At 46.7% G+C, this 18,986-nt stretch overlaps 1 protein-coding gene and 1 long non-coding RNA gene across 4 annotated transcripts in view; both read right to left on the minus strand.

Annotated features, from left to right (window-relative positions):
- Positions 1-9,577, minus strand: part of ACVR1B (activin A receptor type 1B) — a 33,387-nt gene extending 23,810 nt beyond the window's left edge. Inside the window, exons 1-2 of one of the 3 annotated variants that reach the window (XM_086713328.1) lie at positions 9,391-9,484; positions 8,006-8,154 (exon numbers count right to left, since the gene is read on the minus strand). Coding sequence is in view for 2 of the 3 variants with exons in the window: in XM_086713329.1 (XP_086569455.1) it covers positions 9,391-9,481 (91 nt within the window). In the remaining variant the exon portion in view is untranslated. Of the gene's footprint in view, positions 1-8,005; positions 8,155-9,390 lie in introns of all 3 variants that reach the window. The other 2 variants (XM_086713329.1, XM_086713325.1) reach the window with 2 other exon arrangements.
- Positions 9,578-11,500: 1,923 nt separating this feature from the next.
- Positions 11,501-15,542, minus strand: LOC147579170 (uncharacterized). Its single transcript, XR_015253135.1, has 3 exons — positions 15,472-15,542; positions 12,697-12,804; positions 11,501-11,754 (listed from the first exon to the last, which is right to left on the minus strand). It is a non-coding gene; the product is annotated as an uncharacterized LOC147579170 (long non-coding RNA).
- Positions 15,543-18,986: the final 3,444 nt, after the last annotated feature.

An 18,986-nucleotide genomic window follows, 5' to 3' on the forward strand; every position in this document is an offset into this window, starting at 1 on the left:
AAGTTACACTTTCACCCTTCACCATCATCAAAATTAGATTTAAAAACACATTAAAGCAAAACAAAAACTCTCAAGTATCCAAGAGCCAAAACAAAGTCAAGTTTTACATGTGTAGTTGGGTAGTACCTAAAAAAACAAAACATATACTGGTAAAAAGCACTTATGAAAAAAATGTAACTGACTTAATAAAGGAAGTCATTTGTAGGAGGAGGGAAAAAACCCAGAGATTTAACAATAAGACACTTGATAAGCTTGGTATTTAATTCCAATCTGGGAAAGGTCTCGGAATGGGGTTTGCATAAGAGAAAGGTGTTTGAAAAGCCAGCTCCACACTATATCTATTCTACCAACTGCCTTGCTGACATTCTACTTGGAGACAAACCCAACCTTAGAGAGCTGTTTAAACAAGTTCACCCCTAAGCCTCAGGTCTAGAGAATGAAAGCTTTGTTCTCACTCAAAAGAGACGTTTGATGTTTATGCTAAGGAGACCTGTCATTGCAGCTTAATTTATGGCTGACTGTAAATACCTGAGTATCTACAAGGGCCCACCTGCTGCCCAGGAAAATGTCAAGGTAAAACTGGATTGAGTGGCATCGTTACTACAGAGCATGCCCGGTGTTCCTAGGAGCGAAGCGTATGGACTCAGCTGTCATGTTCAGAATATCTACTAGTAACTGGATACTTCTCCTTCACCTACAGTTTATAACAAACATACAAAATCATTCTGTTTTCTTTCCTTGTTGTACTGAAATAGACGTACATGTGGCTCATTAGGGCAGGGGAGGATATTTTTGAGTGTTTTGTATTTGCTCCCTGACCTATTTCCTATACTATGGATGAGTGGAGAGGAGACAGTGCACGTCACAGTTCTGAGCGAGAAGAGGGATAGGAATGGTTTCAGGCAACTGGGACAATGAAGGAGAAAAAAATCAGCCAGAGCTGAGAATAAAACTAATGAGGCTGAGATCAAGTGCATTTGGCTGGCATAAAACGGGTAGGTGGTAGAATAAAACAAAGATGAAAGAGGTGAGGTAGGAAGAGAGCTTATCATGTTCCAAGTAACTCACAAATGTCTGTAGCATTTTTAAGTGACTAGGATAAAAACTGTACATATAGGAGATACTAGAAGTACAGCAGGGAAGAACTGGAATATTTTACCTAGGATATTGCTGAGAGGATGGAAAAGAACCGAATGGATTCACTTAAACAAACTTATTAACTACTTAAAATGTGCAAGGCTCTGTGACAGGATAAAGCCACATAAAGAATAAGCCAGTTCCGGGGCACCTGGGTGACTCAGTCGGTTAAGCATCCGACTTTGGCTCAGGTCATGATCTCGCGCTTTGTGAGTTCAAGCCCCACATCAGGCTCTGTGCTGACAGCTCACAGCTTAGAGTCTGCTTCAGATTCTGTGTCTCCCTCTCTCTCTGCCCTTCCCCTGCTCATGCTCTGTCTCTCAAAAATAAATAAACAGGGGCGCCTGGGTGGCGCAGTCGGTTAAGCGTCCGACTTCAGCCAGGTCACGATCTCGCAGTCCGTGAGTTCGAGCCCCGCGTCAGGCTCTGGGCTGATGGCTCGGAGCCTGGAGCCTGTTTCCGATTCTGTGTCTCCCTCTCTCTCTGCCCCTCCCCCGTTCATGCTCTGTCTCTCTCCGTCCCAAAAATAAATAAAAAACGTTGAAAAAAAAAAAATTTGAGAAGCAACAGAATCAAACTTTCTCTGATACTTTCCCATTAAAAAAAAAAAAATAAATAAATAAATAAATAAATAAACATTAAAAAAATTTTCTTTCAAGAATAAGCCAGTTCCTAGCATCAGTTTTTAGGGGGCAGAGTCTGGGAGGTTGGGAGGAGCAGGATGGACAAAAGAGGAGGATGGACTCATCGACCAGGGGAAGGCAAGAGGACAAAGATCCCACACTGGAGGATGGGTCGATTTGGCTAAGAAGAGAAGGCCAAGGCCAAGAAAAGCACAAGGCATATTAGGTCCACAGCGAACAGACCGGCGCAAGGCTCCAGCCAGAGACAAGGATGGTAAGGGAGACCAGGCCAGATCAGATGCACTGTGATGCTCGGCTAAGGGTCTGGGGGTTATCCTGGAGGCCACATACAAGCAGTAGAACCATGAGATACAGAGGGCATGCTCTCCAAAGTTAAACCCAGCAATAGCATGGAGGACAAGTGGGAGACTGGAGGCAGAGACTGGTTAGCCAATTACTTTCATAGTCCTCGTAGTATATGGTAGAGTACAGGATGCAGAGCATACGCTTTGGAGTCTGACAGACCTCAAGCTCAGCACTGAACCTCTCCATGCCCCAGTCCCTTCATCTGCAGAACAGGGATAAGAGCGCTCAGAGAGCAGCTGTACAGAGTAAGTGTACAAGTCCTTAGCGTAATCCTTGAGTATATGGTAAATGGTCGGTAAACCAGATGCCCTTATCACTTCTGCCATCCCGGTGCGTGACAAGGGTCTAAACTCTTCCTAGTTTTGTGGTTGTTCCAACAAGAAGAAGAAGGAAAGTCAATTTGTGTGTCAACCTCCAAAGGGCAAGCACAGACTCTTCAGTACCCCTCTCACCATTCAGCTTCATCCTGGATATTAGAAATGAATGCTTATTACAGTTCAATTTTATCGACCACAAATATAAAATGTGATATACAAATGTACACCAAGACAACACATGATGATCTAGGGCAAGGCAGGTTCACCACAACTACTTAATAAAAAAAGACATGCTTCAGTTCAGATTCCTCAACTCGAACATTGCAACCACCTAAAAAACTTATCTCCAAAGCACCCATAATCTCCTCTCTCCTCCACTCACTCACTCACTCACTCACAAATATCTAGGAAAAGGTAACTGGCAGTAGACAAAAGCCACATGCGGTCAAAGAATTTTTCACACGCGAGGTCCATCACCAGCATGGCTGGGCACCAGGTCTCAAGTCCCCTCGAACCCATCCTGGCTAGCTAGTTCCCTTCCTGCTTTCCTTCCCCTCACATATCCATCTAAGCCACCACACGCACACATTTTTGCAAACACCACTTATTTACTATCTCACAGATTCTGTAGGTCACAAGTCCAGACACAGCGTGACTGGTGTTGGCCAGGGCTGCCTTCTCATTCAGGGCTGGGACCTCTTTCAAGCTCACTGGTTGTTGGCAAACTCCACTGCCCTGTGGATGGAAGCCTGAAGTCCCTATTTCCCTCCTCGCTGACAGCCAGGGACCACTCTCAGTTCTGGGAGTTGGCCCGCAGTACCTGGCCACGTGGCCCCCATGGGCAGTTCACACATGGATGTTTACTTTCTTCCAAACCAGCCAGATCACTTCCGACTTCCTCTTCTGCAATCAGCTGAGAAAAGTGCTTCCAAAGGGCCAGCATGGTTAGGTCAGGTCTACCACGACAGTCTCCCTAGTTGAAGATCAACTGATTTGGGACCTTAATTACATCTACAAAATCCTTTCAAAGCAGTGCCTAGATTCATGTTTAATAACTGGAAGGTGGTATATTCCAAAGGCAGGAAATCTTGGGGGGAGGGGGCAGAGGGTGGAGCATGGTAGGCAGAATCACCTTATACAGTATCTTTATTTATCGTCCACGTGACCTGCCAGAAGGTAAGCTTCATGAAGGAAGGCATTTTTATTTCCTTAGTCTACTGTTGTACCTCTAGCACCTATGATAGTGCCTGGCATATGGTAGGTGCTCAATAAGTATGTGTTAAAGGCATCTTCAGATCACTAGAGTAGTACTCTCTCTATATTTATTTAGCTTATTTACAGGCTGTAAATGGGACTTCTGTCTATATTCAAATTCTGGTTCAGTGAAACCATTTAGGAATTCTTGGAACTCCACACGACATAATTTTATCTCTGCCACAATTATCTGTATGGCTCTCACGAAATACAGGTCATCCATAGGTTCCATACTCATTAAAATTTATTTGTAACCTCAAAATCAATACTCTCGGCGTTCTCACTGGCATTCACACACATGTGCAGAGTGGTAAAAAACGTGAGTCGTCCGACACACGTGTTCCCGGCTGACGGTGAACAAGGGGACGACGCTCTGTCTTTTTGCTCCAGCTTTCATACAGTAAATATATATGTGTCCTTTTCATAGTATACTCTGTGCCACACTTTTCCCCTTTCTGCCATTTTTTTCTGTTGGTGATTTCACCACTTAAAACGGCCCCCAAGGGTAGTGCTAAGACGCTGTCCAGCGTTCCTAAGTTCAAGACGACGGCGGTGTGCCTTACGGAGACAATATGTGTATCAGATAAGCACTGCTCAGGCTTGCATTGTGGTACTGTTGGCCTCAAGTTCAAGGCTAATGAACCAACACTATATATTGAATAAGATGTCTTTAAACAGAAACACACACATTAGCAAGGTTATGCACTGACTGTCTGATGAAAATGTGGTGACCAGTGGCTCACGGGAACCTAACGCCATCTTTCCCCTAGGAGCAGTAGTTCAGTATTGGCTAATCCGGTGTTCCAGTCAACTTTACACAACATAAGTACCATGAATAAAGACACTGGGCTACATTAGCCTTGTTTTACAGATGAAACCATGAAGTTGAGAGAGACGTGAAATGGTAGCTCACAGCACACTCTATCTGGCACATCATTCAGTTTTATTTTCTCCGGAGCACTCATGACTGAGAACTGTGTTTACTTATTTATTTTCAGTCTCAGCCACTGCTACTGTCATGACAGTTAGGGATTCGGGGATTTTTATCTCTCTTGTTCTCTTGGGATCATCTCCCCAAGCCAAGAACCATTCCACACACATACCCAACCTAATGAATAAAGAAATCTCCCATATGTAATTGTGTAAACATCAGGGGTGATTGATACTTTTAAAGGGAAGAGCAGTTACTTTCATCACACTAAGTTCAAGGTATTCAGCAAGACAAGCGCAGGCTTGGGATGAAGTGGAGAGAGAAGAAAACCGAAAAGAACACCAGAGCTGCCCGAGGAGGCACTGTCTCTGAAACCCAGAGAGCAGGTAAGATGGTCTGGGATGGAAACTTCACAGCTCAACCAAATGCTGGCGGCTCTACCGAGTAAGGGAAAGAGAGATACGCTCCGAAATAGCATTTTTGCTTGGTGTTACATTTATACTTGGCGGAGAAGCCGGCAGGCAGAGAGAACAGGCAAGAGCAGGGACGGTGCCTCTGGAAGCCTAAGCGCAGGTCAAACCAAGTGCGTGAGAGAAACTGAGGAGAGCGAACCCCAGGAGCAGGCAGGTAGGTAGGTATTTGAACGTGTCCATGAGGCAGTGCCTACAGAGTGGGAGAGGTGTGGGTCACACTGCGGGTCTGAGGGGCTGATTCCGACCAAGGCTTTGGCATTCCCAGGCCGGGCCGAACTGATGGGCTACCAATGCCAGCAGCACTTCCGGCGTCGGAGGGACCGGCGAGAAAGGGGACTCCAGGATTTGCTTTTTATAAATACGGAGAGGAAAATGAGATAAGACCCCCTTACATCAACTCCTCCTGTAACAGACCAGTAACACAAGAATTCAAGACAAAGAGGCGGGATTCCAGAATTCATGTTCACCGCTGCTCTGAGCAAAAACTGAACAGTAAACAATAAGGATTTCAAAATTAAAACAAAAGAGCCACTTCAGTATTCTAATTTAACCTTCACAAATAAAGAAGATCTAAAGCACCATGGACTGAGAATTCCATTCCACCTCAACACCCTGTACTCCTGAGTTATTATGAGAACAGACTGCAACACAATTCAACTCATGTTCCAAAATGCAACAAGCAGCTTCAACAGGACATGCCGAAAGCAGCAGCATGTCTCCTCGTTTACTGATTCATATTTTGGTAGCAAGGTTACAATTAGCTCACCGGTGGAGAATAAACCTATTTATAACACAGCAGTCCACCTGAAAGACACAATCATCTAAAAAGGTTTTTAGAGGAAAATGAAGTGCAGCTTCTTCCTGTACTGACTGCAGATTCCCAAGGTCCTTTCGGATGAAGTCCTCAGTCTAACCTTCCTGTGTTCACAGGCACCATTCCAGCCACCTCTCAGCCTCCATGTTCTTATGTAACATTTACATAGTGCCATAAACATACCCAGAGTTGCGTAAGAATTAAAACGTTGCCAAACCAATAAAACCTAAAGCAGGTCGCTCCCTCCAGACTGTCTTTGATTAGCACAGGTACGCTGCCCGGGATACGATGTAAGAGCCTGTCAAAAGACAGAAATTAACTTGAGGAAATCTGAAACGGTCCACAAAAATATGCACGAATCAGAAGAAATCAACCACGCGGTGGCATGTGGTGCCCCTATCAATCCCAAGAGTATGTTATTCTGCCCCGTAAGATAAAAAGTAGCCCAACATTGCTCCTTCACTGAAGTCAGAAACTGTGTCTAAAAATACCTCCCAGCCAACTGGCTATCAGCAAGTTAGTCTCACAAATGTCCCAAGAAGAACTACACACACCATTTCCTTACTTTACAGAGGGAAAACTGAGGCAGTCACGGAAAGGTTAAGCAAGTGACTTGTTCAAGGACAACCTGTAAGGGAGCAAAGTTCTAGGGCTGAGACCTGGCCTCCTCCCTCCATCTGGTTCCAACCTTTAGCCAGAGTAGCCATTTTATTATGTTTTAATCACATCTGTTCCAGGAGCTCTTTTAACAAAAGTAACCAGAGATTCTCTTTTTCTCTACAAGAGTTCGCTCTCACTGTACTTCAAATCCATGTCCCCTCAACAAAATTCTAAGACTTGGCCTGAAATTAGATGAAGTCTGCTCACAGAAATTCAAAATATTCCTATCAGAACCTCAAATGTCTCCCTCGTTGCTTGGGTCTTAAGAAACGAATGTCATGTTCTCCCACCACTAACAAATGCAATTGTACATTTTTAAAGACTGTTGTGGAAATTCCAAAAGTAGGCCTTAAAACCTGCTATACCCATCAAGTGGTTGCTGTTTACAACCTGGAACTCATTCTCCTTGTCACTGGCCTTTTACAAAGTGGCAGTTCATGCCCTAACAGAAACACCTATCCCTTTCTGCCCTCATGCCACGTCCAAGTACCAGGCATCAAGGCTCCCTGGCTCTGCCACTCCTCCAGCCCACCTAGGGGAGCACACGGAGGAAATGCAGGGGAGGAAAGCAATCAACTTCTTGTTATCCCACAGCCTCTATTTTCCCAGAACTGACGTTTTACTTTCAGCCTTTTGCAACAGTGGTCTCTGTAGCATGCACTATTGGCAACTAGATGTGTCCCGGAAAAAACTGTAGTGTCTGGCCAAGAAGTTTAAAGGCCTTCGAGAATGTTTGCTGGACACACAACCTAATTTCCAATTTACCAAAAAAAGAAACTAACTCCCTATTATGCCCACCCATCCTCATCCCAACAAACATCCATTTTAGGAAGGTTACAAAAAATGAACTCTGCCCTATTCAGAACCAGTTGGATTACCAATTAAACATTCTTAACTAGGCTCACCACAAGAAAAACCCCACAGATATTACACCAAATCAACAGGGAAATGGCTGTTAAAAAAATCTTACATATATTAGGGCCAGGATAAAAAAATTCTATGGACAGAACTGAAAAGATTTACTCAGACACATACAAAATGACAAACCTGAAGGCTGAGCCTCCTTATTTACTATCCTACTAGAGAAATAACATCATGTTACACATTCCCAGAACATGGCCCATAAGAAGGCCCGGCAAACATTATTCACGAAAACCATGATCCTACCACAACCGACGGCCTGTGTTCATACACCTTCACCATGTTTATCAGATCCCACAGCATGTTACCCATACACAGAGCAGCGAGACCCAGGAACACACACGAGGTGCTTAACAGAAGCATTAGCCAGTGAACAAAGACCCCACTGCACAGGCTACACCACTGGGAGCAAATATCAAAGCTGGAGATAATGAACTTGTTTTTGAGACTCCAAAGTAGGATGATGTCTTTTCTTGTTTGTCTGGTTTATTAAAGAAGCCTGAACCCACCTGAGAATCATTATTTTTAGTAGAGAGGAGAGCCACAGTGCACACACTTGATCTCCCATAGCTGGAAGGTTAGGGGCTGCTGAGAAGTCAAAGCACAGGCTTTGTACATCGGGAGCGAATACAATCCTGATCGTCTCTCCCAGATCCATCTGCGGGTCAATAATCACTTCAATATAACTGCCAAATATAACCTTCATCTGCTACCCCAATGCCAAAACACATTTAAGACGAGTCTCTTAAGTTAAATATTTTAGGGTTTCATCTGCTCTTTTCTGCCCCCAAAGCCTCATAAACAACACACCCAGCCGGGTGTCCCACAGAAAAGGTGCCCACCTCTAGAGTGGGAAGGGTGGGGGTTGGAAGGTAAGGGGCGTATGAGGGTGGGGGAGTGCGTGGGGGGCAGGGCTGGGAAAAGGGATTGTGTGGGAAGGTAAATAAGTACTGACCAAGGGCCGGAGTCGGTCCAGTGGTGGGATCTTTAAATAATCTTGGGGGTTGGAGGTAGGTTCTAGGATTTCACCTGAAAGGCATCCACAAAGTGATTAACTGAATGGGCCCCCTGGGGTGGGGTGGGGGAGGCGAGGCGGAAAGCAAATACACCTAGATGCAGATTAACCGTTCGGGAACTAGGTTTCCTAGGGTTAAAGAGATTCCACAGCCAAGCTACAAAAACGTTTAGGGGCCTGTTGGTCTCGCTTCCTCCCAACAGCTTCCACGGGGCATGTGTATGTGGGGGGTTTTGCCCCACTGAACTCAAAGGGGTTGTGCGCAGGGTAAATGTGACTCCCATTCCCAGAACATTAGGGAGGAAGGGGAGGGAGGGGAGGGAGGGGAAGAGACACCCCAAGTGCAGGTCCTGAAGGAAAGGTTAGAGACCCCTTTCCCTGTCATCTGAGGTGCGCAAGGGCTCGCACCATCAGGGTACCTCGGAGAAGCAAAGACCCATCGCCCGAGCCCCTCAATCTTGGCGGGAGAAAAGACGCCCCCCCAAGAGCATCTGGTGGGAGGGAAGGAAGACCCCCGCCCCTGGACACGCTGAGAGGCAGAAGCACGGATCTCCAAATCTTAGGGAAGGGATCCCGCTCTCCCCTCTATGGAACAAGGGGGTGCTGGGAGCGCGACCCCGAGAGCTCCCCGAAACCAGTTCCGTCTGGAAGGGGGCTCGGGTCCCCAGGGGCCCCGCGTGAGCTCGGTCCTGGCAGGGCAGCCACGCCTCGGGGGTCTGGGGACGCCGACCGAGGGTCACCCCGACTCCTCCGCGCCCCCCACCCGGCCATATTGTGCGCGTGGGGAGGGGGCGCGCTGTAGCTAGGGGCCGCGGCGCGAGGCCTCGCCCTCGCCCGGCCTTCTCCATCCCGGCCCCCGCCCCCCGGCCCGGGACTCACCCTGGATCCCCCGGGGCCCGCACCCGCCGCTGCCGGCGAGCAGGAGGAGGACAACGGGGAAAAAGGAGGAGGCTCCGGCCGACTCCGCCATAGTAACCGCCGCCGCCGCCGCCGCCGCAGCCCAGCAGCGCCCAGCGCGCGCGCGCGCGCCCCCGGCGCCTCCCCTCCTCCCTCAGCCCCGCTCCCGCCTCCCTCTCCTCCGCCCGGCGCCGGCACGTGCGCTCCCGGCCGAGCCGGCGCCGCGGCCGCCGCGCGCGCCCCCGAAGGGCGGGGCCGGGTGCGCGCGGGCGCCCGCCTTAAAGGGGAGTGTCCCTGTTAAAGGGGTGGGAGGGGCCCGCGCCTCGGCCACCTCACGGGTGGGTGCGGAGCGCTCCGCGGAGAGGCCCGCGCCTGACACGCGGCCTCCACCCTGGCCTGCGCCCCGCCCAGCGTGCAGTTATCAGCACCGACCCCCTCCCCCGCATCGAATGTTCGGCGAGTCGCGTGCGTGTTCCCGTTCCCTCCATCCCCACTACCTAGCCTTAAGCCCCCATCGCGTCCCGCGTCCTGCCCGGGTCCTCGCAACCGGCCTCTGGCTGGGCTCCCTGTCCCGCGCGGCCGCCTGCCATCCGCCGGACGCAGGCAACCTGTGTGATCGCAGTCTGGGGGGCCCCTTTGCAGGACAGAGCCAGGTTTTTAACGCTACCGCTCAGTCTTGGTGAGGGTACTTCGGGACGCACTCCCATTCTGCCCGGAGGTAGAACCCTCACTTGATAGAACCCTTTTGGGTTTGACATTATATATCAAACGCCTTAAAATATCTATACCTGTGGACTGCTGTTATTCCTTATCTGGCTTCAAGAAATGATAGAGATGAGGACAAATATGTACGAAAAATGTTAACAGTTGCATGTTTATCATTGTAAAAAGCTGGAAACTTAAGTAGGCAATAATAGAAGACAAATAAATGCTGGCCCATCAATATGATGGAGCATTATTTAGTAACTAAAAAATTACAGAAACGAGTAAGGTGAGATATTTGTGAGATAATGTTAAATCAGCAAGCAAAATACCAAACTATTTACAGCATTATTCTAGTTTTGTTGATAATGTATAACTGTACAGAAAAAAGACTGGAAAGGAATTACCCGATATTATCAGTAAGTATTGCCAGAATACTTTTTTTTTTACTTTTTCTTGAAACATTTCAATATTTTCTAAATATTTTACAAATATACAAGTGTTGGGGCACCTGGGTGACTTAATTGATTGAGCATCCGACTTCAGCTCAGGCCATCATGATCTCACGGTTTGTGAGTCTGACTTCGGCTCAAGCCGTGATCTCATGGTTTGTGAGTTCGAGCCCTGGCTGGGCTCTGTGCTGACAGCTCAGAGCCTGGAACCTGCTTGGTATTCTCTCTCCCTCTCCCTCTCTCTCTCTCTCTCTCTCTCTGCCCCTCCCCCACTCATGCTCTGTCTCTCTCTTAAAAATAAAAAAATTAAAAAACAAGTGTTACTTACAAATTTAGAAAGAAGTGCTTATAGAAAGCAAACTGAATCGCCCATATCTTTTTGAAAAGAGTTTACTTTCTTTAGCTTGAGAGTTTGAACTCATGAAGAAGGCAGGGTCTTGACTTCTGGATCTGAATTTTCCTTTTCTAACTAACTGGCATGAACACTCGGGCAAGTTTCTTAATCTAAGTACAGTATGTCATCATGTGAGATCTAGGGGTGGACAGGGTGACTGGAGGTAGGGGGCAGAGTTTCCCAAATGGAATCCTTACCTTTTAAGTTGTCACCAATCTGAAGAATGCCCCTCCTCACCAAAAAAAAAAAAAAAAAAAAAAAGACTGCAGCCACACCCCCCAGACACAACTGACATGCAAACACACACGTGCAAAGTTACGCAGAGACACTGTCTACAAGTGGGTCAGTGGCTGGATGAGTAAACACCTTATTTTTATACTGCTCTCCCTCACCACCCCAAAATGGGCACACACACCCCAGTCCATCTAACTGGTCTCTCAAACCCTGCTCCACCCATACTTAGGGGACCCAGCTGTGATATGCACAGCACTGGGTTACTGTGTTAGTTTCCTAAGGCTCCCTTAACAAAGTATCACAAATTGGGTGGCTTAAAATAACAGAAATTTATTCTCTCACAGTTCTGGAGGCTAGAAATCTGAAACCAGGGTGTCAGCAGGCCCATACTCTCTCTCTAAAGCCTCTAGGGAAGAATCCTTCCTTGTCTCTTCTGGCTTCTGGTGGTTCCCAGAATCCTTGGTGTTCCTTGGCTTGTGGAAGCATTATTTCATTCTCTGCCTCCACCTTCACATGGCCATCTTCTCTCTGTGTCTGTATGTCTGTGTCCAAATTTCTCTCTTCCTATAAAGACACCAGTCGTTGGATCAGGGCCAACCCGAATCCAGTATGAGTTCAACTAATTTTAACTTGATTACATCTGCGAAGATCCTGTTTCCAAATACGATCACAGGTTCTGGGTGGACATGAATTGTGTGTGTGTGTGGGGGGGGGGCATTATTCAATACAGTTACCTTCACCAAACCCTGCAGTTGAGGAGAGAAAACTAACCCCTCAGGAGCACATTGCTGAGGCCAAGGAGAAGGAACTGTGCTTCCCCTAAACCTTGCTGAGTGCTGCCACTGTGGCTGCAAGACCCAGGAGGAACCAGTAGCTGCTTTTCTCCCAGACAGCATGGTCGGCTAGATACCTGAATACACAGCCTGGAGAACCAGAACCCTGGGGCAACAGCCCAAAAGCCAGCTCCACCATCTCACTTGATAGCATTTGACTTTGGGCAAGATACTTTACCTCCCTAAACCTTGATTCTCTCATCTGGAAAACGGAGCCGATGATAGTTCTATGTCGCAGAGATGTTGCGAGGATATTGTATGTAAAGCACTTAGCATAGCCTCTGACACACAAGAAGGGACGTGAAAAGAATAGCTGTGATGAGGATGAGGATGAGGATGAGGATGATTTGACCTTTACTGCAATCCTGTGAAGTGGCTGAGGCATGTCAGTGTGTGTGCAATTTACAGGTGAGGCAGTTGAGAGCTAGGGAAGGGAAGCACCTTGCCCAAGCTCACATATAATTAAGCGCTGGAGCCACAGCCTACTTACTGGTCCTGTGCTCCTTTGACATCATAGCATCTCATGCTTTCCCAGGAACTGGTCTCCAAGAGCCAGCTGAAGGTGGGGAAATTAGACTGGCAGGGGTGTGGGACGGGTTGGATCGTTCACACCCTATTCCTGAGAATTTGGCACACCCCCTCAAATTAGAGCTTTCCTAGATGATGTGCCTACCTTCCCTTTTAGGTCCTGAGCCGAGCACTAGAGAGCCCAATCTATCGGTGTCCCACTCACAGATCGGCTCTCTGACCATCCCTGAAAGTTTCAGCAAGGTGTCCGTTTCTGTAAAAAAAAAAAAAAAAAAAAAAAATCTTCTGTGAAGATTTCTCCTTCATCTTAGGACTGGACCCACATCACACTCTTTAAACTCCCTGTCTGCCCTGTCTCTGGACTTTGTCATGGGATTCCCTGGAGCTCCCCAGCCTCCACTGAGTGGACCATCCAGTGTTACAGCTGCCATCTTAGTCACAACGCACCAAGACGTTGTCATCTTAGGGGATTTGGCATAGTTTGCCTTGGTGGATAGCAGGGTCATTAACCTCAAGAAAGCTCATCTTCATTCATCCATTCTACAAGCACGCGTGGAGCATCTATGGTATACAAGGTGCAACATGTAAACTTGGAGAAGTCGTGCTCCTTGCCTTCATGGAACTTACAATAATCGAGACAAGCATTTCTAAAAAGGCAACATGTGATATATGCTATAACACACACCAGTAAAGGGGCAGTGGGGGCACTCAGGAGGGTCTGGATGCTTCAACGCTGCAGGGACAAGCTGAGGAGGTGGGAAAGGTTTCACGGAGAGGCCATGCTACGGTTGACTCTTGAAAGATCGATGAGTGTCCCCTAGATAGATAGGAGGCTTGTGGAGGCAAGAGAAAGCAGGAGGTTGTTCCCCACAGAGGGCGCGGCACAAGCAAGATACTGAAGTAAAACTGCCTGGCATTTAGGGGAACTATGAGCAGCATGGCAGCACACCCAAAGGGTGCAAGGTGAAGGGGGCCGGTGGTGGAGCTGACAGGTAATGTTGAAGAGCTAGACAGATGTGGAAACATACTTTGGAAACATAGTTTTCTTAGCAGGGTTCTAAGCAGATGGGTTGTTGTTTTGTGTGTGTGTGTGTGTGTGTGTGTGTGTGTGTGTGTTTTATTATATTTGTGTTTTAGAAAGACCACTTTGCTGAACCAAATGAACTTGAACTTTGTGCTGGTGGTTGGAGGAAGGCAAGGCTCGTGGTAAGGTAAACCAAAAAGGAGACAATTCCAGCAGTCCAGTCAAGATAGGGGGACCTGACCCTAGGCAGCAACACTGGAGATGGGAAAGAAATGTGAGGGCACCGGGTTGGCTCAGTTGGTGGAGCATGCAACTCTTGATCTTTGGGTTGTGAGTTCAAGCCCCGCACTGGGTGTAGAGATTACTTAAAAATAAAATCTTTTTTAAAATGTTTATTTATTGGGGCACCTGGGTGGCTCAGTTGGTTAAGCAACCAACTTCGGCTCAGGTCATGATCTCACAGTTTGTGAGTTCAAGCCCCGCTTCGGGCTCTGTGCTGACAGCTCAGAGCCTGGAGCCTACTTCAGATTCTATGTCTCTCCCTCTCTCTACTCCTCCCCTGCTCACATTCTGTGTCTCTCAATAATAAATAAATGATAAAAAATAAAAAATAAAAAAAATGTTTATTTATTTATTTTGGAGAGAGAGAGCACATGCAAGCAGGGGAGGGGCAGAGAGAGAAGGAGAGAGAGAACCCCAAGAAGGCTCCATGCTGTCAGCGCAGACCCAACACAGGGCTAGATCTCATGAATCATGAGATCATGACCTGGACCAAAATCAAGAGTCAGCTGCCTAACCAACTGAGCCACCCAGGCACCTACTTAAAAATAAAATCTTAAAAAAAAAAAAAAGAAATATAGGTTCAAGAGATTTGAAAGAGGTGGAAGCTATAAGATTAATTGGATGTGGGAAGTGAGGAAGAGGAAGGAAATGGGGATGGCCCATATGATTCCAGGATAATCTGGCTTGGTTGACTGGATGCTTGGTGGCTCCATTCAGCAGATTAGCAAGAGCAGGTCTTGGAGAAAGATGAGCTCCCCATTGGGTGTACAGAGTTTGAAAGGTCTCCTGTAGGCACCTGAAGCCATGGAGATATGGATTTGGAAGCATATCATAATTGTTCAAATAGCTCAGGGGCGTTGCTGGAAGTACAGCAACACTGGCAGGAAAGAGGAGACAGAGAAAGAACAGTCAGAGAAACAGGAAAAGAACTTGGAAAGAATAGACTCATGAAAACCAAGGCAGGAAAGGGTTTCAAGAGATCAGTGGTTTCTTTTTTTTTTTAATTTTTTAATTTATTTTTGAGAGAGAGAGACATAGCATAAGTGGGGGAGAGGCAGAGAAAGAGGGAGACACAGAATCAGAAGTAGGCTCGAAGCTCTGAGCTATCAGCACAGACCCTGATGGAGGGCTTGAACTTGCGAACTGTGAGATCATGACCTGAGCTGAAGTTGGACGCTTAACCAACTGAGTCACCCAGGCACTCTTAGGTCAGTGGTTTCTAATGTTGAGAAGAGGTAAAATAGGATGAGGAACAAAGAATGTCTAAGATTTGATTACTTGAAGCCCATTGGTGATGCTTACCTGAGCAGGTTCAGTGGAACACGGATGGGGTGGAGGCCTAACCTCAGGGGGCTACAGGTGAAGGCGAAGTGAAGGCTTAGAAAGACTGTCATCTGTTCTTTAAAGAACTTGGCTGTGACGGGAGAGGGAGGTTTGGATTTCTTTCAGAATGACTGACCAGTTTCCCTGAGCAAACCTTCTGCTAAAGAAGCAACTCAAAATGCTTAGTAAACTACCAAGAAAGTATAGAATACTTGAGTCAAAAATGAAGGAACAAAAAGAGGGGAAAGTAGAGCAGCAAAGCTGGCTTTCACCTTGAGAGCATTTGCTTACCAGGTGAACTTGAACTTTGGTTTTCAAAGGCAAGCGGATACAGGAAACAGAAGACAAAGCCCAAGTGCCCAAGGTGAGGAGACTAATAAGCAACTATCTGCACAAAGGTGACCCACAATGGGTAATAATATACTAGGTTGAAGGATGAACTAGAAATAATTGACTCCCCCAGGAGATAGGCAAGGAAAATTGTTGGACTTGAACCTTGGCTCTGAGTGAGAATGGGGGAAAATCTTCCCTGAGAATTCTCAACCACAAGCTGGCCTGTGTGATTGAATTTCATTCCAGATTCCCCCTACCTGGGTGATGTGAAAAACTGCACACTATTTGGATTCAAGTAGTCCTGTGCTGGTGGTACCTGCTGATTGTACCTGGAAGAAAGAAGAGCAGATCATCTCTAGAGGAAGCCACCTTCATCTCAAGCTACAACAAATTCTCACAGACAAAATTGCAAGAAATATAAGCTCTGTAGTCAAAAATCCAAAAAGCAACTAAATAGGGCCAAGACAAAAATAGGAGCTGACTTAGAATTGCATACAATAGTTCCCCCTGTCCACAGGGGATGTGTTCCAAGACCTCCAGTGGATGCCAGAAACTGAAGATAGTACTAAACCCTTTATATACTATGTTTTTTTTTCCTATACATATCTATGATAAAGTTTAACTTATAAATTAGACACAGTGAGGGATTAACAACAATAACCAACAATAAAAGAGAGCAATTTATAAAAATATACTGTGATAAAAGTTATGTAAATGTGGTCTCTCAAAATATCCTATTGTACTGTACTCACCTTTCTCCTTGTGATGATGTGAGATGATAAAATGCCTACAAGATGAGATGAATGAGGTGAATGATGTAGGCTTGTAATGTAGTGTTAGGCTACTACTGACTTTCTGACAATATGTCAGGAGGATTGCTTCCTTCTGAACCATGGCTGACCAAGGGTAACTAAAACTGTGGAAAGGGAAACCATAGATTAGGGGGGCTACTATACTCATAGAAAACATCTTTCAAAAATGAAGGCTAAATTAAAAAATGTATAAATTATATATGAATTCATGAGTACTTTATTAACTGTCAGGTATTTGCTAATAGAAGAGAAATAGATTATATAACTTCCAGGTTAAGAGAAGGAAGAAAATAGAATGAGAAAAATAATCAATCCGAAAGGAGGCAAGAAAGGAAAGCAAAAAAATAATTTTAAGGTAGGATGAATAGAAAACATAAACAAAATGGTGAAAATAAATTCAAATATATCCATGATTACAATAAATATGAATGGGCTAAATAATCCAATGTAAAGACACAGATTTCCAGCCTGGACAAGAGAGAGAAAAGGAGATTTCCAGAAGGATACAGAAGGTCACAGGAGTGTTTGCTGTGTTTTGTTGGTTTAGTAAGAAGGGAGAGATTGCAACTTAGACTGCAGTAAAGGAGCCAAGATGAGTTCAAAGATACTGTGGAAGAAGAAGGAGTAAGTGATGGATCCAGAACCTACGGTGTATGGGGAACACAGGATCAAGATCCAGAGTAGCCTTGGACAGAGGCTGGAGGAAGAAGGTGAGCTAAGGGAGTTTATAGGCATGAGAGGGCCACCTGGGTGTTCTCAGCCAAACTGCAGTCATGGCCCTCTGTTGTGGTACAATATGGTCAGGAGGCAGGATGGCATATCATGGTGGGTGTGCTTAAATAGAGTGGTGAGCATTTGTAAAAGCCACTGTGGAGAATGGGAGTGGCATGCAGGGACATGGAAAAGCAGAAAGGGATCACCAGAGTGGCACTGGGGCCCGACCAGGGTTTCAGAACCTAAAACTGTGTTCATAACAAACTTTGATACAGTTTCCTCTGGAAATACTTAGCAGTCCTGGGTGGGCAGAAGAGGGGACATTTGGAGGATGAAAGGTGAGAAGTAGGATGATAGGTATTGGTAGATGAAAGATGGGACAGAGAGTTGAGAGAAGCAGAGGGAGGGCAGTGTAGGAATGGAAGGCACCTGAATGTGATATGGCTGGTGGGTGAGGATGGGAGTCTGGCCAGAGGGGCCAGCCTGAAAGCCCCAGACAACATCAGATACCCGATGCCATCAACCATGTGCAATGGTCCCAGAGGATGATACTGACCTCTGGTGTACTGGAGAGAAACTCTCCCCTGGGTTTTCTCACTCGCTGCTCCAGAGGCCATTGCATGATTTTAGAGTTTTTTCTTTAACCCTCACACTGACCCTGTTCCACGCCAGTGCCTCCTTGGTAAACAGGCCTGGTGCCCTCAGCCTTGATGATTCATGCTTCAATTTCTATGTGAGCATGCCCAATGGCCAAACAGGATGGTTCTCCTGGTCATTCTCCTTTTGTTGGGGACCTCTGAGCTTTTGCCTGTCTGGCCCCCTCTTCTCCACACCCTTAATGAGACTCCAGTTCAGAGCCTCATACCACACATCCCTGGTACTGCTAGTGCCACAACCTCTCTGCCGCCTGGCCACCCTCCCTGTGGTCACCAGGCACACCGCTGCACATCCATGTCCAAGAAAGCCCCTTTCACTTTGTCATCTACCTTCCTGACAGCATATAGGCTCCCTATTGCCCAAAACACCAAGCCAAACCCATGACATTCTGAATCTGGAGGAGATTTTAGAACTTATTTTAGTCTGATCTCATTTTACAGGTGGAGGAATTGAGGCTCAGAGAAGATAAATGACTTGTCCAGGATGGAACCAAAACTGGCAGTCAAGCCCTCTACCTGAGGAGAACTTAATATCCATCCAGACTTACTTAAAAGTAGAGCACAGAAAGCGACCACTTATTCTCCTAAGAGCTTTAGATGGATGATTTGTTTTATTTATTTACTTTAGTAATCTCTACACGCAACACAGGGCTCAAACGCACGACCCCAAGATCAAGAGTCCCATGCTCCACCAACTGAGGCAGCCAGGTGCCCCCCCAGGTCTTCAGATGGAGTCATCAGTCTTCACAAGCACTCCATTGTAGAGATGAGGAACTGAGGCATAGAGAGCTTCAATAACCTGTCCAAGGTCACTCAACTGATTAATCCCCACCCTGATAGCTCTCCTATTGTCCTGGCTTCTGTCTCCCTCTCCCTCGCTCTCTCCCTGTCTTGTATACGCACACCCACACACACCCCTCCACCACCCCACCCACACACCAAATCCTCACTCATAGTCTTCCCCCTGCCTAGACAGCTCTTGATCCCTCTTTTCCATCTGGATGATGAGAATCAATGCCCCCTTCTCCTGGGTGAGTACATGGGTCTGCCCTCCATCCACAGATGATTGCACCAGGGTTGGGCATCTGAACCATGGAAAAGCAATAAGTAGACTGACTGAACTATTTAATTTTTCTCTGGTGGGCTTCAAACTAAGGAGACGCAATAACTGAGTTCCTTAGATGGTGGCATGAGCTAGAGTAGTACTCTCGGCCATGAGGCATCAGGGTGAGCTGGGAGAGGAGAGTGGAGTGGAGCAGAGGCAGGGAAAGGGGGGGGGGAGAGAGAGAGA

This window comes from Puma concolor, chromosome B4, assembly GCF_028749965.1.
Source record: "Puma concolor isolate L17-30 chromosome B4, mPumCon1.1.hap2, whole genome shotgun sequence".
NCBI lineage: Eukaryota > Metazoa > Chordata > Mammalia > Carnivora > Felidae > Puma > Puma concolor.